Raw genomic sequence first — 17,882 nt, 5'->3', positions numbered from 1 at the left:
CCTGCAGGATAAAGTTTGGCATCTCTGCCTTCATTTTGCATCTGTCTCCTTTACTATCTCTAAAACTTTGGGTCACCTCCTTGTTCAGCTCTGCATATAGGCATGTTAATCATTTAAGGAGTGTTCTCTAAAAATTGGTAGTACAAAGTTTATGAGCTCTTAATTTACCTATTCTATGTCATCCCATTCCTGACTGAGGCCAGATGTGTAGGGACATTAGACTATGAGTGTTTACAACATCAGACCTCTGCAGTTTTGCCTAGAAGTCTCCAGTCAATTGCCCGCTTCCAGGATTACAGGTCCAAGAGACACACATCCTGAATAACAGGTGGAAATTGCTTCCTTGAGCAATAAGGATTTCTCTGGAGCTACCTTGCAACACCAGAATGAAAATAATGATCAATCAGAAGATAGTTTGACCAGGATTGCTAATTATGCAGACCTCTCAGCCGTTACATCAATCTTCCTCTATTTAAAGCTAACGCTCCTGTCAGCACTCTGCAGACAGGATCTCACTCTGTCTTCCCAATATGGCCAGACTGATTAAAGTTTCCTTTCTTGCTTACTATCCAAGTGTATTTCATCATCACTGCCACAAGACAGAAAAGTGATGAATTTTCCCCAACAACTGCAATCCCCTTTTCACTAACTTAAGGCATTCATTAACTTTTAAAGCATGGGATTAGGAAAAGTCGTCCCCTTTCAGAGCAGGATGTGGAGGGGGTATTTCCTTTGTGCAGAGGGGAAAAAAGCAAAAATGGCCCCTAGAACAGGGTATGCTGCTTAGTGAACACAGTGTGGCTGAGATTTGCCTCCATATCCCGCCTCTTTCTCCCAGGCATCAGGTGGGAGGTTGCCCTCAGACTGCAGTACTTCCAGGTGAATTCCTGTCACAGGGGCCTTGGGACAGGAAAGGAGGAGGAATAAAAGCAGAGTTCAGGGAAAGAGAGGAAGCTCTGGCAAAGGTGCCCAACCTCCCACTGACTCTGTGGGAGGAACAAACCTAAAGGAGTTCCTTAGCCTTAAGGCTTCAGGGGTAAAGTGAAGGCTACTGGCTGATACAGGTCTCCTTCCTTAACGGTTCAGTAGGTCTAGAAGTCCTCTGATAGGCCTTGAATTCTTCTGGATTAAAACTATAACCTCTTGAGAAAGCTAATGCAGGCGTTTTAAAGAGTAAATGATGGGACGCTAGAAATTAAAGTTCTGAAAGCAGGCAGATATTGTAGGGAGGGTGGTAATGACATTGGTGGGGCTGGTAGAGAGCATTACAGAAACCACAATGGGGCCTCTGGCCTTGGCTGATTTCCATCTTCACAGGATTAAATCAAAGCCCTCATTTCCCCCTAGGCCATGCACATGTGCATTTTAGGGCACAAATAACTGTCCCCAAGGTAATGTGGCATTGAAAGAATACATAAACATCAAGTTTCCAGAAAGGTCACTGGAGGAAGCAAATGTTATCAATGACACATTTAATTTAGCATGATTCAAAACCACAGGAATTTCTGGCCAGGCATTGTAAATATATCTAATTGCTTCACTTGAGTTCTCCCCAAGCCATCCACTATGCCTCCTGGGCAGTGTCCAGCATGGGCACAATCTGGCATCTTTGCATTTTATGGAGATGATGAAGATGAAGACAAATGATGGAGGAAGAAGGCCCAGCATGAGGAGGATGGGTGTCTTATTTGCCTCAAAGGGCACTGTCCTTACAGTCAAGGTGCAGTACTCCACTGCCTGGGATTTTACTTTCACAGGCTCCCTGGATGTTTTGGTTTAAAATAAATTTATTGAAGCATAAAGAAGCAAAAAGGTTGGTTGTAAAAAAACACTTATAAAAGCTAAATTGATATGTAATGCTATACACTGTAAAAAACTGAGAGCTTTTGATGATGTTCCCTTTGCTGTTCATGTTATTTTTACATGAACTGGATGAGGTGATGAGATGGAGACCGGAGGAACTCTCCCTGACCTTGAGCTGATTCATTGACATACTATGAACAAGGTTTGAATGACTAGCTAACTGTCATAACTTGATATTAGATTAAAATTCCTATCATGAGATTTAAAAGAAACTACAAAAACTGATGTCTGAGCTCAATTTAAATCTGTTCATTTCAGTAAATTATATCAAATGGGAATGTGATATAAACAGTACTGTATTTTAATTCAGTTGTCATTAACATTATTGGCTAACTGATGAGATTACCAATATAAATTTAAGGATTGAAAGATCCTAAATAACTAGACAAGTTCTAGAGGCTAGCTTTCAATTCCATCCAGAAACCCTTTAAAAAAATTCACTGTGATCAACACTTTCCACATGTGTTCCTAGGAAGTATACACATCAATGACTTAAAATCAGATAACTAGGAAAATTCTGGTGTCCTGGCAAAGGCCCTCTGTTCCATTCTCTTTCAATCACCAATCTAACTCAATGGCCTGAAAATTCACTGCTAAAAAGTGACTGATTATAACAAAACTGGTTCTTTGTAAAAGAAAATGTTTCATGGGAAGATAGATAGACGATTCTGTTACCTACTAAATTGTTAGTTGCTTTATCATATTGCCTACGGCCTTTTCACATAGTCATGGGTTTCTCTTAACCTTTCCCCTTAAGAAACTGGCTTAGGAGTGGGCATGGGGATTTAATTCTAGCCCATGGGATGAGAAAGAAAGCCTACTGAGGAATTCCCAAATACAGTCTCTAGAAGGTGTGTATGTGTGTGTATCTTTAATGCTCATATTAGCATTTAACCATATGTCTCTTTGACTTTTAAATTTAGCTTAATTACTTAACTTTCCTCTTCTCCAGTTTTACTATAAGCCTCTTCTCTTATTTTCCTTACACAAATATAATGTTTTAAAATTCCAGTTCCTAGAATATGACCAAAAGTAGATTAGGTAATGTTCAAGTTGTCTCTGCTTCCACAGGGAGTAAGAGTCCACTTTCTTTTCATTCACCTGATACTTTTTGTTATTCTGTCATGATAAAGAATAGACCAATGAATATTATAAGTCCTATTAGTATGACCATGGTGTATGCTCAGACTATTGAGGGCAAAGAGCAGGAGTTATGAAAACACAGGGTGAGACCCTCAGAAGCACTATGAGCCCTTGGGTGGTGGGGTCCTCATTATGCATCCAGTCTTTGGTAAGGATTTCTATCTCAGCCAGTTTTTGATTTTCTGTCCTTTCTAGAAGATTCTGAATCATGGACACTTTCAGGTCTTTGAAGATTGATATATAATTATCACAAACGTAGCAAAATGTCTTGTAGTTCTTCAAGAATTAAAAAAATAATTCTTACTGGCTGATGTGTTTAAATATTAGAACTCATTCACATAAGTCAATTTTAGTGTTATCTTTATATTCATTACCTTCCCTATCCTTTAACCTTAGCAAAGATACCATTAGAAAACAATTTGGCAACAATCACAGAACATGACTAACAACACAAAAACAAGTAAAAATTTATTTAACAGTCAGATAAATAACCAACTAAAAAATACATTTCTAGGAAACTTAAGTACTGGATGTCACCTATCATGAAAAATAAAGTGTAAAATATTAAGAGTATCAAAATTCTCCATTTTTTTTCTTCAAGACAAAAAAAAAAAATCAGAGCTTAATTAAAAACTAGTTTGAATTAGTTGAGCCTTACAGGCTCTTTTGGGAAACAAGACAGAAAGAAAACTGACTTCAAAGCAAGGTACTATGGATAGTGAAGTGAGGCCAATTTTTGCAAAACTTCCTACTACTTTATTCACAGTTCAGTAAAGAAGTTTAATGATGTCTTTTATAAACATCTGTACAAAGCTTCATCTGTTACCTCTTTAGAGTTTTAGTTGAATTTGGCCCTCTCCTATTATATGGCCAGATGCATCTTTATCTAAAGAAGATAGCCTGTGGATTATAGAAAAATTTTACACGCTACACACAAAGGTGACAGAGGAAAAAGTTCTGCAATGTAACATGTGATGCTCACCCAGGATATGTTGCACCTATATTCATTTTCAAAATAATTTCTCAAAACACCATAATAAGTGGATTTCAACCATACTTAGGCTGATAGCTACTACTAGGTTATCTTTGGTTTTATGACAGTTTTCAACTACTGCCATAGCTTTCTGATAATTGACATCAACACTCTCTTGATGCTAGACCACTTTTAAAGATTGATTAATGGAATCTTGAAATCTGAAAAGTATCATATAGTTTAGGCAAGGGGGATCCAAAGCAAGATGTCTTTGTTTCAATTTCTGGTCAGTCGCTGGTGTGAGAAACTGATGATGATGACTTAATAAAAAACTATCTTGAGCTTTTTCAAGGACACTGAATACCCCTTTATTCACACCAAACTGAGCTGGAAACAAAAGCAAAGTGGGTGCAAGGATGGTGTGTACCCAATCTCAGGCTTTGTGGCAGTTAAGTAGCTCACTCACATGGGAGAAAGTTGTGGGCCTGAGCATTTTCCAACTATATGCACTGTTAGGCTGTGATAACCATCTATCAAAGCTCACATCAATCAAAGCTTACTCCTCACACATATTTCAGGTATGTACTTCCTGGACTGGCAGGAAGGCTCTGCTCTTTGTGCCCAAGAGATTTTGAGTTGTGGAGGGTTTTGTAGTGGCAATACACGTATATCACTTCCACTCACAATTCACTGGAGAGAACTAGTCACATGACTGACAGATCACAGGGGATAAGGAGGTACAGAAATGGCAAACAGCACTGACTAACATGCTATTTCATAAAATAATAAAACTCTTGTATTATTTAAAAAACCATGAGCTTTCTCTTGAAAATTTCTGTCTACTTTCTCCCCACAGGTTAGGAAACATTAAATTTTGAATAATCACTTCCACTCTGTCTCTTGGTTCATAGCACATCTATGTAGGGAATTAGATGTACCCTATTCCTATTTTTGCTCAACTTCTCAGTTTTATGTTAAAATATCACCATCAAGAGAAGTAATTAATTTATGTTGTAGACTAATCCATATGCTACCAAAATATAATAGAATGCAAATGAAACATGTCTCCATATGCCTTTCTCATTTGTAATTCCTTTATTCTGGCTCTTCACATACATGACTCTTCACACAGATAGCTCTTCTAATTTATTATGCCAATGCATTCTATTTTTGTTGTAATTTTTAGTTATTATTTTAAATGTAAGTCACATATGTAACACTTGAAGAGTCAAATGGTTCGACAAGGCCTGTTATAAAAGACAGTTCCCTCAACCCCACCCTCCACTTCCTGTTGCCCAGAAGCAACCACTTTTAATTTTTACTTTTTTTTTTTTTTTTGGTTTGGTTGGTTTTGTTTTCCACTTCTATACCTCTGATTTGTATTGTTACTTCTTAATTTTTTCTAGAGTATTCTCCACTATTTTCCTACTATGGAAGGAGATTTAACTGTACCACCATTATGCTCCCTCCTTTTCCTGTGTAAACATACAGTTCACACATACCCCATCTGTATGTGTGCCTAAAGAAAACTCTTCCAATCTCCTGCCTGAAGGGTTGGGCATATTGGTGACCAGGGAAGCAAGAGGAGGAAACTGTGTGTATATGTGTATGGGGGTGGTGTCCTCAAATTTAGGACTCAAATATATTCATCACCTCTTTTCCAGTAGGGTAGTCCCATGGTGGAATGTGCCTGATGCTCTGTTTTATTCTTCTCTGGAAACTAAGCTTCCAGTCTTCTACTTGAGTGGGGAGAGAAACTGGATTCTTCTTTTGATGAACTGCCATCCTTTCAGTGCTCCCCTCACCCTGATTCCCAGTTCCTGAGCTCCAGGAAGATTTTAGTCTTGCTCCTTGGGTTTTGCCTGCTGCTGAGTTAGGGCTGACCTTTGAGGCTACTTGCTTACCAAATACCATCTGCTTTACATTAAACAAACCTTTTTGCTGCTGTCTTCTCTCTTGTTTTCTTATTTTTTCAGGGTTAAGCTTTACCTTTATTTTCCTTGCAGTGGAGTTTTAAAGGGAGCAGAGTTAAATGGTCACACTTTTATAGGTGCCATCTTTAAACAAAAGTTCTATTGCACTCTTTTTTAAATTATAGAATTATAGATTCTAAACAATGAAAGGTTCTGAAGATAGCATGTAGTGAAATCTTCCATTCAGAGAGCAAAGTGTAGTCGTGTACTGCACAATGACATCTTGGTCAATGACAAACCACATCTATCACACTGGTCCCATAGGGTTCTATCAGTTAGTGATATCATAGCTATTTAATTGGTACAAGTACATTCCCTGATCTTCACAGAACAATAGAATGGCCTAGTAATGTATTTTTCAGAACACAATCTTATCATCATGTAATGTTTAACTGTGTATTATTTAATTTGCAGATGCAGTAGTTGAAACACCAGGAAGCTGATTATCTTACTGAAGGATATCCAAAATCATTAAGATAGATACCATGATATTATTTATTCTATATAGTTTGAATTATCATCCCTTTAAAGTTTTATAGTTTGTTTTTCCAAATTTAGGACCATTTTAATTACAGCAAGATCCTTTATACTATCTTGTCTCCCAGAGAGCAAATAAGTTCATATTAGTATATCAGGTCTTGAACTAGCCATAATATGTGGTTAAACATAAAGTTCTTATGTAAGTTATTTTTAACAACCAGATTTTTAAAGAAGTTGATATGCATTAGATATGTCCTATTCAGAAATGTATAAATGGATCTTACAGAGCAACTATCAAAACACTATAACTTAAATGAAGTTTATAGCTTTTAAAAAAATTATAAAATAATACTTATTTTCAGTTTTTAAGAAAGACAAAATGGAAAAATTAGCTTGGTTCATTTCAAATGTCATAATCTCTCACTGATTTAATGTTATTTGTTAAATTTCAGAAAAAAAAAAAAAAGGACTTTGACAAAAAAGCATTTGTAGAGGACAGAAGGACAGGCCAGGAATTTGGGAAAGATTCAACTCATTTTTAATAATGCTACTTTCTTTTCCCAGCCTTAAAATATTACTAAATTTTACTAATAAAACTAAGATACTTTTGATAAAATAATTTGTTTTAGTTCATGAACGTTTTAAGAGTTTTATAAAAATGGGTATCAGAGAAACTTTTGTAAATGCAGCACCCTGGAGCAAAATGAAGGATAAAAAACAAACTGTCCTTAAACACTTACAGATTCTTTTCTGCCCATAGTTTTGCTGTGTGAGCGCGACCGGGAGATGTTGCTAAAAAAGGAATCTTTTTTAGTAGCAGATGAAGGTGGGGAACCAGTGAATTCTCTTCCTCCAGGCAAACTCTCAATGCTTGGAGATGAACTGATGTTTTTAGAACTTTGCCCTGTAAAAGAAATTGAGTAGCAATAATGAAACTCTAGACCCTTTGAGTAAACTACTGAATCTACTGCTTTCATAACTGATCAATTATGACACCACAAAGTCAACATAGAGAGCTGTAGACTATTCAAATGCATGTATTTTTATGTATCAGAATAATTACCGATTTTTAGAACAACCAAGCACCATTATAGTTTTCTATATGTAATTTGTTCTACACAGTTAATGCACATAATTTTTTTTAAAATTTTTAAAATCCAATTTCTAGAAATCAATGGTTAAATTAATTTTCTCTTCACTAATGGAATAATTCCTCAATTACAAAAACAATCTATTATACTGTATGTTACATTATTAAGATTAAAAAATATGAATTCTTCATCGAAGTTTTTTAGAAGAGTCTCTTTTCCATTTTTCAATTGCAAAACAGATGGAAAAATTAGCATAGATGGCAACCCCAGCCTATGGACTACTGGAAATGGGACAGTCTGGTTTACAGGACATTTTTCTAGACTGTGCCCTTGTTAGGGTAAATCTGCGATCCCCTGCAGTACCTTTCTTCACTGAGAGAACCTGGACCTATAGAGCTTCCTCAAACATAAACAATGGCTCTAGTAAGTCCCCCTGAGAGTGTGGCTTGGTGTGGAAAGCCAGCATAATTGCACAATGGGAATACGCTCATAGGGTGGCAAGGGGACTTAATGACCTAGCCAAATACCTGGCATGTTTTCAGTCACTAGCAAATGAAGGCCTAATAAGTGTCAGATGCTTAATGGGTACAGGAAGAGAGGAGAAACTAAAACTTTCAAAAGTCTTACCCCTCACAGTCTATTTTTTGGTGAGGGGACATAGTCAAATACATTAGTAAAACAGATATAATTTTATATGGTAGTAAGTGCCATGCAGAAAAACAAATCAAAGATGTGAGTGCTAAAGGAAGGTGTTGCAATTTTAAATAGAATGGTCAATCAAGGAAGGTGTCACTGAGAATTGAGGTACACTGAAACTCGAAGTACCAGGTTTGTATAAAATATGAAGTAACAACAACGGCCCCAAGGCAGACCTTTGTGTGTGTGCAAGGAACAAGGTGGCCAGTGTGGCTAAAGCTAAGAATGACAGGGATAGGAAGGAGGTGAGGGTTGGGAGCAAGTAGGGGATCAGAATAGGTGTGGATTTGTGGACAATGCTGAATGCCTTTACTATGAGAAAGGAAGCCATGGAACATCACTGGAGGATTCAGGAGAGGAATGACATGGCTTGACTTACGTTTTAAAAGAATCACTCTGGCTGATGTGTTGAGAATAGAATTGGGGAGACAAGGGAACGGTAGACAAGGGCAAAAATCAGGGAAACTAATTTTTGCTACTTCAGATACCAAGACTGATCACAGCTCAGATTCTGGACAAAAATGATTGGATTTGTTAGGGCTATAAGAGGAAGAAAGGAGTCAAATTTAACTTCAAATTTTCAACCTAAGCAAGAAATATGGTAGAGTTCCTACTTACTAATGTAGGAGGCAGGCTTTATAAATAAAATCAGTAGTTCAGTTGCAGCCCTGCTGAGCTGAGATGCCTAATCATATATTCAAAACTAAAGATCTCATAAGTCTGGCTTTTAGAGAAGAGAGCTGAGCTAGTGAGATCAATTTGGAAGTCAGTAGCATATAGATTGTATTTAAGCCATAGGTCATCAACAGAGGTAAGGGGCACAGAGAAAAAAGGGATAGAGAAAAGATGGACCTCTGGGGAATGTTGAGGTTTAAAATTAAGGGACAGAAAGTAGAAATAATTATCTACTCCCAGTCTTTGTAGTGGGTCTCAAGACAGTTCTATCCCATGGAAGCCTCCTCTGTATCAGACACTAGAGATTCAGATTGAGTTTCTGTCCACAGAGAGTTCAGAAGCTAGGGACAAGGGGGCAAATGATAAATTAAGAATGATGAAAGACTATTTTTTTCTCTGGAGAGAGCCACTGCCTCTCCCTTGGCTGAGAGGAGAGAGTGGAGGCACATTTCGCACATTTCACACAGAGGGGTAATAGACTTCTCGTTAAGGAAATACTTGCTGCCTCAAGAAATACGACTAGCTGACTGCCTCTAGTTGTTAGGTTGTCTAGTAGCTACCTCAGGTTTTGAACCAAGATCATGCTCTCGGTGTGGCTCCTAGCTAGTGCCTGGAAGCTGGGACCACCCAGTTCCACCCAACACAGAACTCTTCTGGTCGGAAACCTTAGCTGCAGATCTCCCTGTCCAGCTGACAGAGACGTGCTAGGTCTGTCTGCATCGTGGCTGGGAACCATCCCTCTGCCCAATCCTCTTCTCTCCTTTTTTCTTTCACCAGTGTTATTCCCCAATTTAACCTTTGGTACTCCTAACTCCACCTCAGGGGCAGCTTCCTGAAGGATCAAAACTATAATGAGTGATACTAGAGCTGAGCCTTCAAGGATAGTGGAGGGCCCCTGGGGTTAGGAAAGGGCAGGGAGGAACAGGCCTAGAAGCATTTTATGCTTATGTCAGAGCCTAGAATATGAAAATTCTACCCTGGCCTTCACTTTTCCCCTTCCCTACTCTGACTTTGTTTCCCACATACTTCCAGGGTTCCAGGCCTTAACTTCTCCGTGTTACCCATTTATGGCAATAATCTCTACAGCCCAGGGTCTGAGAACACTGAGCTGAAAAGGATCTCAGGAACCATCTGATAATTTGTACCATTACATGTAAATACATTCTCATGGTAAACAGATTAAATGTGAAAGCTACCTTTTAAGAAAAAACAGCCTTACATCTGCCTTTTAAAAAATGTACACTAATTTTTTAGTATATTTAGAGATGCATGACTACTATCACTAATTTTAGAACAATTTTATCACCCCCAAATTAAACTCCATGCCCATCAGCAATTATTCTCCACCTTCCCATAGTCCTTGGCAACCATTCATCTACTTCCTGTCTCTTTGGGCTTGCCTTTTCTGGATATATCATATAAATGGAATAATACAATGTGTAGCCCTCTGTGACCACATATATTTAAAGGTTCACTCATGTTATAGCATGTATCAGTACTTCATTTTCCTTTTTATTGCCAAATAATATACCATATTTGATTGATTCATTAATCAATTGATGGACTGCTTATATCTGTTTCTTAACTGTAATGCATAGTACTGCTATGAACATTTGTGTGTAAATTTTTGTGTGGATCTATGTTATCACTTCTCTGAGGAAGATACCTTGGAGAGAAATTGCTAAATCAATATAGTAACTCTTTTTTTTTTTTTTTTTGAGAAACCGCCAAACTCTTTCAAAACTGGCTATACCTCTTTATTTTTTCATCAGCATTGTATAAGAAATCTAACTTCTCTACATTCTTGCCAACACTTATTACCAATTGTCTTTTTAGTATAGCCATCCCAGTGGGTGTGAAATAGTATCTCATTGTGATTTGATATGAAATTTCCCAAAGACTAATGTGCTTATTAGATGCTGGTATATGTTCTTTGGAGAAATGTTTATTCCAATCTTTCATCCATTTTAGAAATTGAAGCATTTGTCTTTATCACTGAGATAAAAGAGTTCTTTATAAACCCTGGGTACAAGTTCCTTACCAGATATATGATTTGACAAAAATTCTCCCATTCTGTGCTTTGTTTTTACTTTCTTAATATTGTCTGATGAAGCCTAAGTTTCAATCAGATGAAATCCCATTTACCTGCTTTTTTCTTTTGTTGCCTGTGCTCACATCTAAGATACCATGGCTTAGCCCAAGGTCATGGAGATATATTCCTAAGTTTTTGTGTAGTTATAATTCTTACATTTAAGTCTACAGTCTACTTTTGTATATGGTATTAGGGACTTCATTCTTTCATGTGTGCATTTTCAGTTTTCCCAGAACCATTTGAAAAACAGAATTGGTCTCAGAAACTCGGTTGAAAACCAATTTACCACAAATGCTAAGCATTTATTTCTAAATTATATATATGATTATCTTCATGCTAGCATCATACAATATAATCAGTTTTGAAATAGATGTGCAAATTCTTGATCTCTGTTTTTTTTCAAGATTGTTGGGGGGGTGCTTTTCATTTCCTATGGATTTTAGGATGAGTGCTTTAAAAATTACTGGGATTTTGAAAAGGATTATGATAAATATATAGATCAATCTGGGTAGTGTGATATTAACAATATCAGATAAGTAAAAAACTTTTACAATTCCCTGTAATTTTTATTAATATTCTTTACCTTCATGCATATTTTAATTAACATCTAGCACCCTGTTTCTTCATTTGAAGGATTTCCTTCACTGTGTCTTATAGGGCAAATTTGCTAATAATGAATACTCTCAATTTTTATTTATCTATGACTGTCTTAATTTGTCCATTTTCAATGCTGGGGATTGAACCCAGGGGCACTCTACTTACTACTGAGCTATATCCCCAACCTTCTTTATTTTTCATTTTAAGGCAAGGTCTCACTAAGATGTCCAGGATGGCCTCGAACTTGCGGTCCTCCTGGCTTTAGTCTCCTGAGTTGCTGGGATTACACAGGTGTGTGTCACCGCACTTGGCTAGAGAGGTACATCTTTAGGTAGTTGCTTATTTCTAAAAGGTCAATTTATATGAGTACAAATGCTATGCCTAAGTACATGTGCATTTTAAATGATTCTGAATTGGCTTCTCCTAGGATTGACAAATTATAAGTCAGCTAAGGGATCTTAATGTTCATCATCTTTGCAGACTGGGTATTTTATAGATGCACATATGTGTACTTATATATAAGTAAATATGACATGATAATTATATGTACTTATGTATTACCTATTCATCTACTTACTTATTTGCCTAAGTGGATAGAGGGGGACTTCACTAGGCTAGCTTAAAGTTTCCAGATAACCAATGAGGCTGAGTAGCCTTTACGATATTTATAGACTGGCTCAAATTGTCTCTGCTTATTTTACTTTTAAAAACTAGTTTGGGGTTTCCTTCTATATTTTGTATATGTGTGTGTTTCCTTTTATGGCTTCCTGCTTAGGAAGGCATTTCTTTCCCTAAGATGAATACTGAGATATAATTTAGGAACTTATTATAAATTGAGTTTTTTTCTTTCATGAATTTCTCATTGCTCCTCTGTCCTCCTTAAGCCAATGGTTCTACTGTCTCTGAAGGTGGTGGAAGATAGAGCTAAACCAATAGGAATGTTTGCTCAGCTCTGAATGTCAGATTACTTTTGAAATTCTACATAACAGAAGATAAACCTAAGAAGCCAGAGCATTTTGATTCATAAAAACATGGCTTTTCCACAAAATGAAATGAAAAAAAAATTCCTTATTTTTCTAAGTTAACATAACTGAATTCATCTGTTCCTTAGAAGTTTGGATAATCTATCTATAAAACTCTCTGGAGTTAGTGTCTTTTCAAAGGCACTACTATGATGATCTTTTGGATTTTTCTATGTCTATTTCTCTATTAAGGTTTTCTACTTTTCCTTGGGTCAACTTTGACTAGATCATATTTTCCTTTAAAAAGTCATGTACATGGTAGTCAGAATTATAATGCCTGTGCCCTTAATTTTCAGAGCCTCTGAATATATGACCTGAACAGCAAGAGTCTCTGCAGGTCTGTTTAAGGACCTTGAGATGGAGAGAGTATCTTGGGTTATCATGATTGTCAGTCTAATCCATGAATCCTTAATCTGGAAGACAAGGGCAGAATGACTCAGAGATATACTGAAGACGACAAAGGAGACAGCTGAACCATGAAACAGACTGGGCTTGGCATTACTGGCTTTGTAGGTAGAGAAAAAGGGCCTTAAGCCAAGAAACATGGCATCCTCTAGAAGCTGGAGACTGTCCTTAGTTGGTAGTCAACAAGGAAATGGGTTGTACACTTAAAAGGAACTGAATTCTGCCAACAGTGCAAACCAACCAGGGAACAGATTCTCCTCTAGAGACTTCTGACACCTGAGTTTTAGCTTGGTGAGACCTTTGTCAGACTTCTTACATACCCATTGAACAATCAATCTATATTTACCAAACTACCTAAATTTGTGGTAATTTTTATCAGCAAGAGAAAACTGTCCAGAGTTTCAGCTTGTAATGTTGTATACAGTAAGTACTCATTTACAATAAAACACCCTTTCTCTGTATTTTTAATTATATCATAATTCTTATTTTGTATATTTTAGCACTTCTTCCTTTTTGGAGACAAGGTCCAAGTTGCCGAAGCTGGCCTCAAACTTGCAATCCTTCTCCCTCAGCCTCCCAAGTCACTGGGATTGCAGGCACGTGCTATCATATCTGGCTCTCTCATTTCTGATCACTTACTGAATGTTGGTTACTATACTTTTAAAAGTATCACCTTTCAGTTTCATTGACATAATCTGTTTTAAGTGCTGTTAAATCTCTTATCCTTTTTCATCCCTTTACTTTTGTCAGATATATTTTGATGTTCTTGTTCTATCTTACTGAATCATACACTTAGATAATTATTTTACTGTCTTACTTTCTAACAATTGCATTTCCTCTGTCATTTTATCTCAATCTCTTTCAGGGCTTTGATATTTGGTTTTCTTGTTATCACTGACTTCTAAAAACATTTGAAATTTTTGTTTTTGATTTCTTTATTAAATAAAGATTTAGAATAACAACTTAACATTTATAAGTAGTGGGATATGTATAGAAAATAAATATCTGGGGGCAGGAAGGAAGTTGGTCTGTTGGTAGATATGAATTATTTCAGATCCCTGAGATGTCTGTCTTATATTCCTGTTTGAATGCTAGTTTGACTGAAAATAAGATTCTAGTTCAAAAAAATTTTCTTGCAAAACTTTGGAAATAAACTCAAATGTCTCCAGGTCCTTAGTTTTGTGAAGAGAAATTTGATGTCTATCTGATGTTGACTTAGACACAAGCCACGCCCCCTGCCTGCTTTTCTTGGTCCTCTCTGGAAACCTTAAGAGTTTTCTCCTCATCCTTGAGGGTCTGTAAATTTTTTGTGGAGTTCCTAGAGATGGGTCTTTTTAACTTTTATCCTGCTTGTCAGATTTTTTTCCAACTCCACACCAATACCTTCCTTCAGCTCTCGGAAATTCTCTTTATTACTCCTTTGATTACTGTATTCTACTTATGATTTCTAGACTCTCAATATCTGACATTGTAGTTCAAGTACTGAGTTAATCTAAAATTCCAGGTAGAGTCATTTAAATTTTATTATACCCTTGGAAAAAGTCTGAATTTTGTGAACCATTATAACTTTTTCATTTTCTTCCAAAATGAAAAAGGAGTTGTAAGTAATTATATCTGCAAATCTTACAAAATTTTAGTTGCCTTGGACATTTTCTGAAATAAAATAGGGGTAATTATAAGTAAATGTATTTTTAGAACACCAGAAGTAATAATTAATACAGAGGTTTTGGTTTGGTTCCTTTATAATTTAATTCCCAAAACCAGAGAGGTATTTGAGGGAAACACATAATGGTGCTACCATTACACCCATTACCTAAGCAGGTAGCAGCCTAGAATCCTTATTATGGGATGAGTGCTGGGATAAGGTCCCACAACAGACCTTGAAGTAGCTGCTCTTATTCCCTCTTTACCAATAAGAGGTTAAGTAATCTTCCCAGGGCATCTTGCAAGGCAGTGATGGAGCCAGGATTCAAACCCAGGCCATGCTGGGCAAAGTCACACCACCCACCAAGTGGGCTGTGGCAAATGTGATCTAAAATTACATTAAAGAAAACTGGAATGAGGCCTTTTGGAAGTACAGAGCAAATTCTGACCTTGCTTCTCAGTCCAAAAGCAACTTACTTATTCCATGTTTTTTGGAATAGATAGTCCCTAAAAATGGATTTTCTAGCTAATTCATGCTTCCCAGAATTCATTTTACATATAACACATTTCTCTACCTTCAAGTGATTATACTAAACACAATGGAATCATTTGTTCTGCTTTAGGACCACTACTTGTCATATCAATCAGAGTAGCCAGCAGTATGTCCCCAAAAGGAACACTGCTGTTGCTGTTTCTGGTCTCTTCCCTCACTCCTGGGAGCACAGCTGTCTCTTTCTTGGCTTACTGTGTCCTACTCCTCCCTTTTTTTGTCCTACCAATTTTCTGCTTGTCATCTGTACTGGGATATTTCTGTTATACTTTATCTTTTTTTAAAAAAAATTAATTTGTTCTAATTAGTTATACATGACAGTAGAATGCATTTTGATAAATCATACATAAATGGAATATGATTTCTCAGTTTTCTGACTGTACCTGTTGTAGGATCACATTGGTCATGCAATCATATATGTACATGAGGTAATAATGTCTGTTTATCTTGATGGTCCAGAGGGAAAGTTATCTTCAGACAAGTGAGCTCTTATCAAATTGTGACTTCCATATTATCCCTTAATTTAAATCACACATATTCCACCACCACCACTGGAAGGAATCATAAGAAACTTAGCAATGGTTACCCTTGGAGAAGTGGGCTAGCAGAAAGAGGTGGGAGGAAAAAATGGAGGACCTTTCCCCTTCTTTAATATCTTTAATTAGGCTTGCTAAATGTTGTATGTGTTTTAGTTTTACCTTATGAATATCATCAGTGATTACCTGGAGAGGGAGACTGACTCCCCCCACCTTTTTTGTATTTTTAAAAAACAATCTGACAATTATTGATACCTCTCCGTGAATTCACACAACATAAATACATACACGTAAGTATAAATTTTGAAGATGACTAGGGTAATTACTTAAGAGATCTAAACTAATTTTAAAAAACCCCAAGTAGTTGAGTCTTCAAAAAACAAATTCTGCCATGGTCCATTTGTGTGTGTGCAGGTGTGTGTATGTATGTGACTATAACCTACACTGCAGGATATAAAATAAAACTTTCCAATGCTTCTCCAAAAATTACTTATTGATCTGAATTGTGAAATCCCACTTTACACTTTTTCCCTTAAAAATTAAAACCCATATAACTATTGTATGTTTAAAGGCAAAGGTCCAGATATCAAGTTTTATTAAGACTACAATCAAAGAGCCTCTGAAAGTATTGGTACTTATTTCTTCAAATTTATTTTATTTCTTTGAAAGAAGACAGCTGGGAAAGCCTAAATAATAGTTTAATTTCCCAGAAATTACAAAGTATCTCTACTCTACACATAGGGGAGTATAACAGGTTTGGCATTCCTGATGAAATTCTCTAGACTTCTGATATTATTGATGCTATTCAGTATAGATAAGTCGATTTTTGTTGTCACCACTAACTGTTTTGGTTTCTGTTTTCTCTCGCTTTTCGGCACTCTTCAGGAAGTATGTTGAGGAAGTATGAATCCAAATCAGGATAGGTGTCATCTCACTATCTCAGCACTGTCAGTCCTCAACACAGATTGAAAACACTTTATTTGGGACTCATCTCATAAAGTAGCTTTCCTATCATACTGATACAATCTCTATCAGAGTGTGCAGGCAAGAGGGGATTCTGAACAGGTATTCAGTAAAAGAGGCGGTTCTTGCCTGTAGGCTTGATTGGGTCATCTAAAGCAAAGGTAACACCCAGGACAGCTGGTGAGACTGCAGGAAGCCAAGGGACCAATGAAAACAAAACTTGCCAAGTAGTAGGTACTCAAAAAAATACTTGTTGAATATATAAATGATTCTACTTACATAACACAAAGTTATTTGAACAAAATGATATAACCTCCCTCTTTAAAATTGTTTTTAAAAACATAACATCAGTCATGTGGCTCTGGTCTGTAGGAAAAAATGAATTAAGTAATAGCATAGAAGCAGAAGTCAGAATAAGCAAGCCAACCCTCAGCTTCCTCTGCCCACAGGTATAAATTGACTTCATAGCCCAGGTCGTGTAGAAAAATCAAAAACCTACTCTGTAGCAATTAACTGTGGAATAACAAAACACTTGTTAAAAACATTGTCATAGGGTCTAGAATTTAATTTTAGGAAATGAATTTAATTCCTGTGAATTCTCTCCACATCAGATGATCAACTTAATATCCACCCAAGAACCCTGAGAAGGCTAAGATAAATCATATGGAGATTTTCTCTTTTCTACTATAACCCTTTATCATCTAGATCACTTTAACGTCTGTTAAAGAAAAGTGAACAGCTCTTCATGGAAGCCCTGAGCTAGAAAAGCCCTTAAAGGTCATCTGGTTCAATTACCAAAATATAGCCAGAAACTACCTGTCAATCAGAGAACTATACATAGAAATGAAAGCATACGGTTGCATTGCCACAGTACAGTTGTTTTTTTTTTTAAAGTCAAGCCAATAATACATCAGGTACCTCTTAATCACCATTCTTGCTGTTAATTTATTTAAAAACATGGAGATTATGAGGACATATCACAATCAGAATAGTATTTTAATACTACTAGCATGACTATATTAAGTGGATGTTTTAAATTAAGTAAACCATGATAAGGCTGTTCATTAATACTGTATTGCTATCATTTTAGTCTGATTTTGAAGGGAAGATTCTTTTAGTTAGTCAAGTTATCCATTTAACACAGAAACCCTCTCTATGGCATATTTCATATATAAGATT

The 17,882-nt window shown here is 36.5% G+C and overlaps 1 protein-coding gene across 10 annotated transcripts in view; it reads right to left on the bottom strand.

The window, feature by feature from the left end:
- TBC1D5 (TBC1 domain family member 5) overlaps nt 1–17,882 on the bottom strand; it is a 578,936-nt gene that overhangs the window by 45,946 nt on the left and 515,108 nt on the right. For all 10 annotated transcript variants that reach the window (XM_079115504.1, XM_079115505.1, XM_079115503.1 and 7 more), the window contains one exon: nt 7,173–7,336. In XM_079115504.1, coding sequence (XP_078971630.1) covers nt 7,173–7,336 — 164 coding nt within the window. The remainder of the gene's footprint in view (nt 1–7,172; nt 7,337–17,882) is intronic.

This window comes from Sciurus vulgaris (assembly GCF_902686455.1).
Source record: "Sciurus vulgaris genome assembly, chromosome: 16".
Classification (NCBI taxonomy): Eukaryota; Metazoa; Chordata; class Mammalia; order Rodentia; family Sciuridae; genus Sciurus; species Sciurus vulgaris.
Note: the sequence above shows the minus strand (reverse complement) of the source record. Positions and strands in the feature narration are given on the sequence as shown.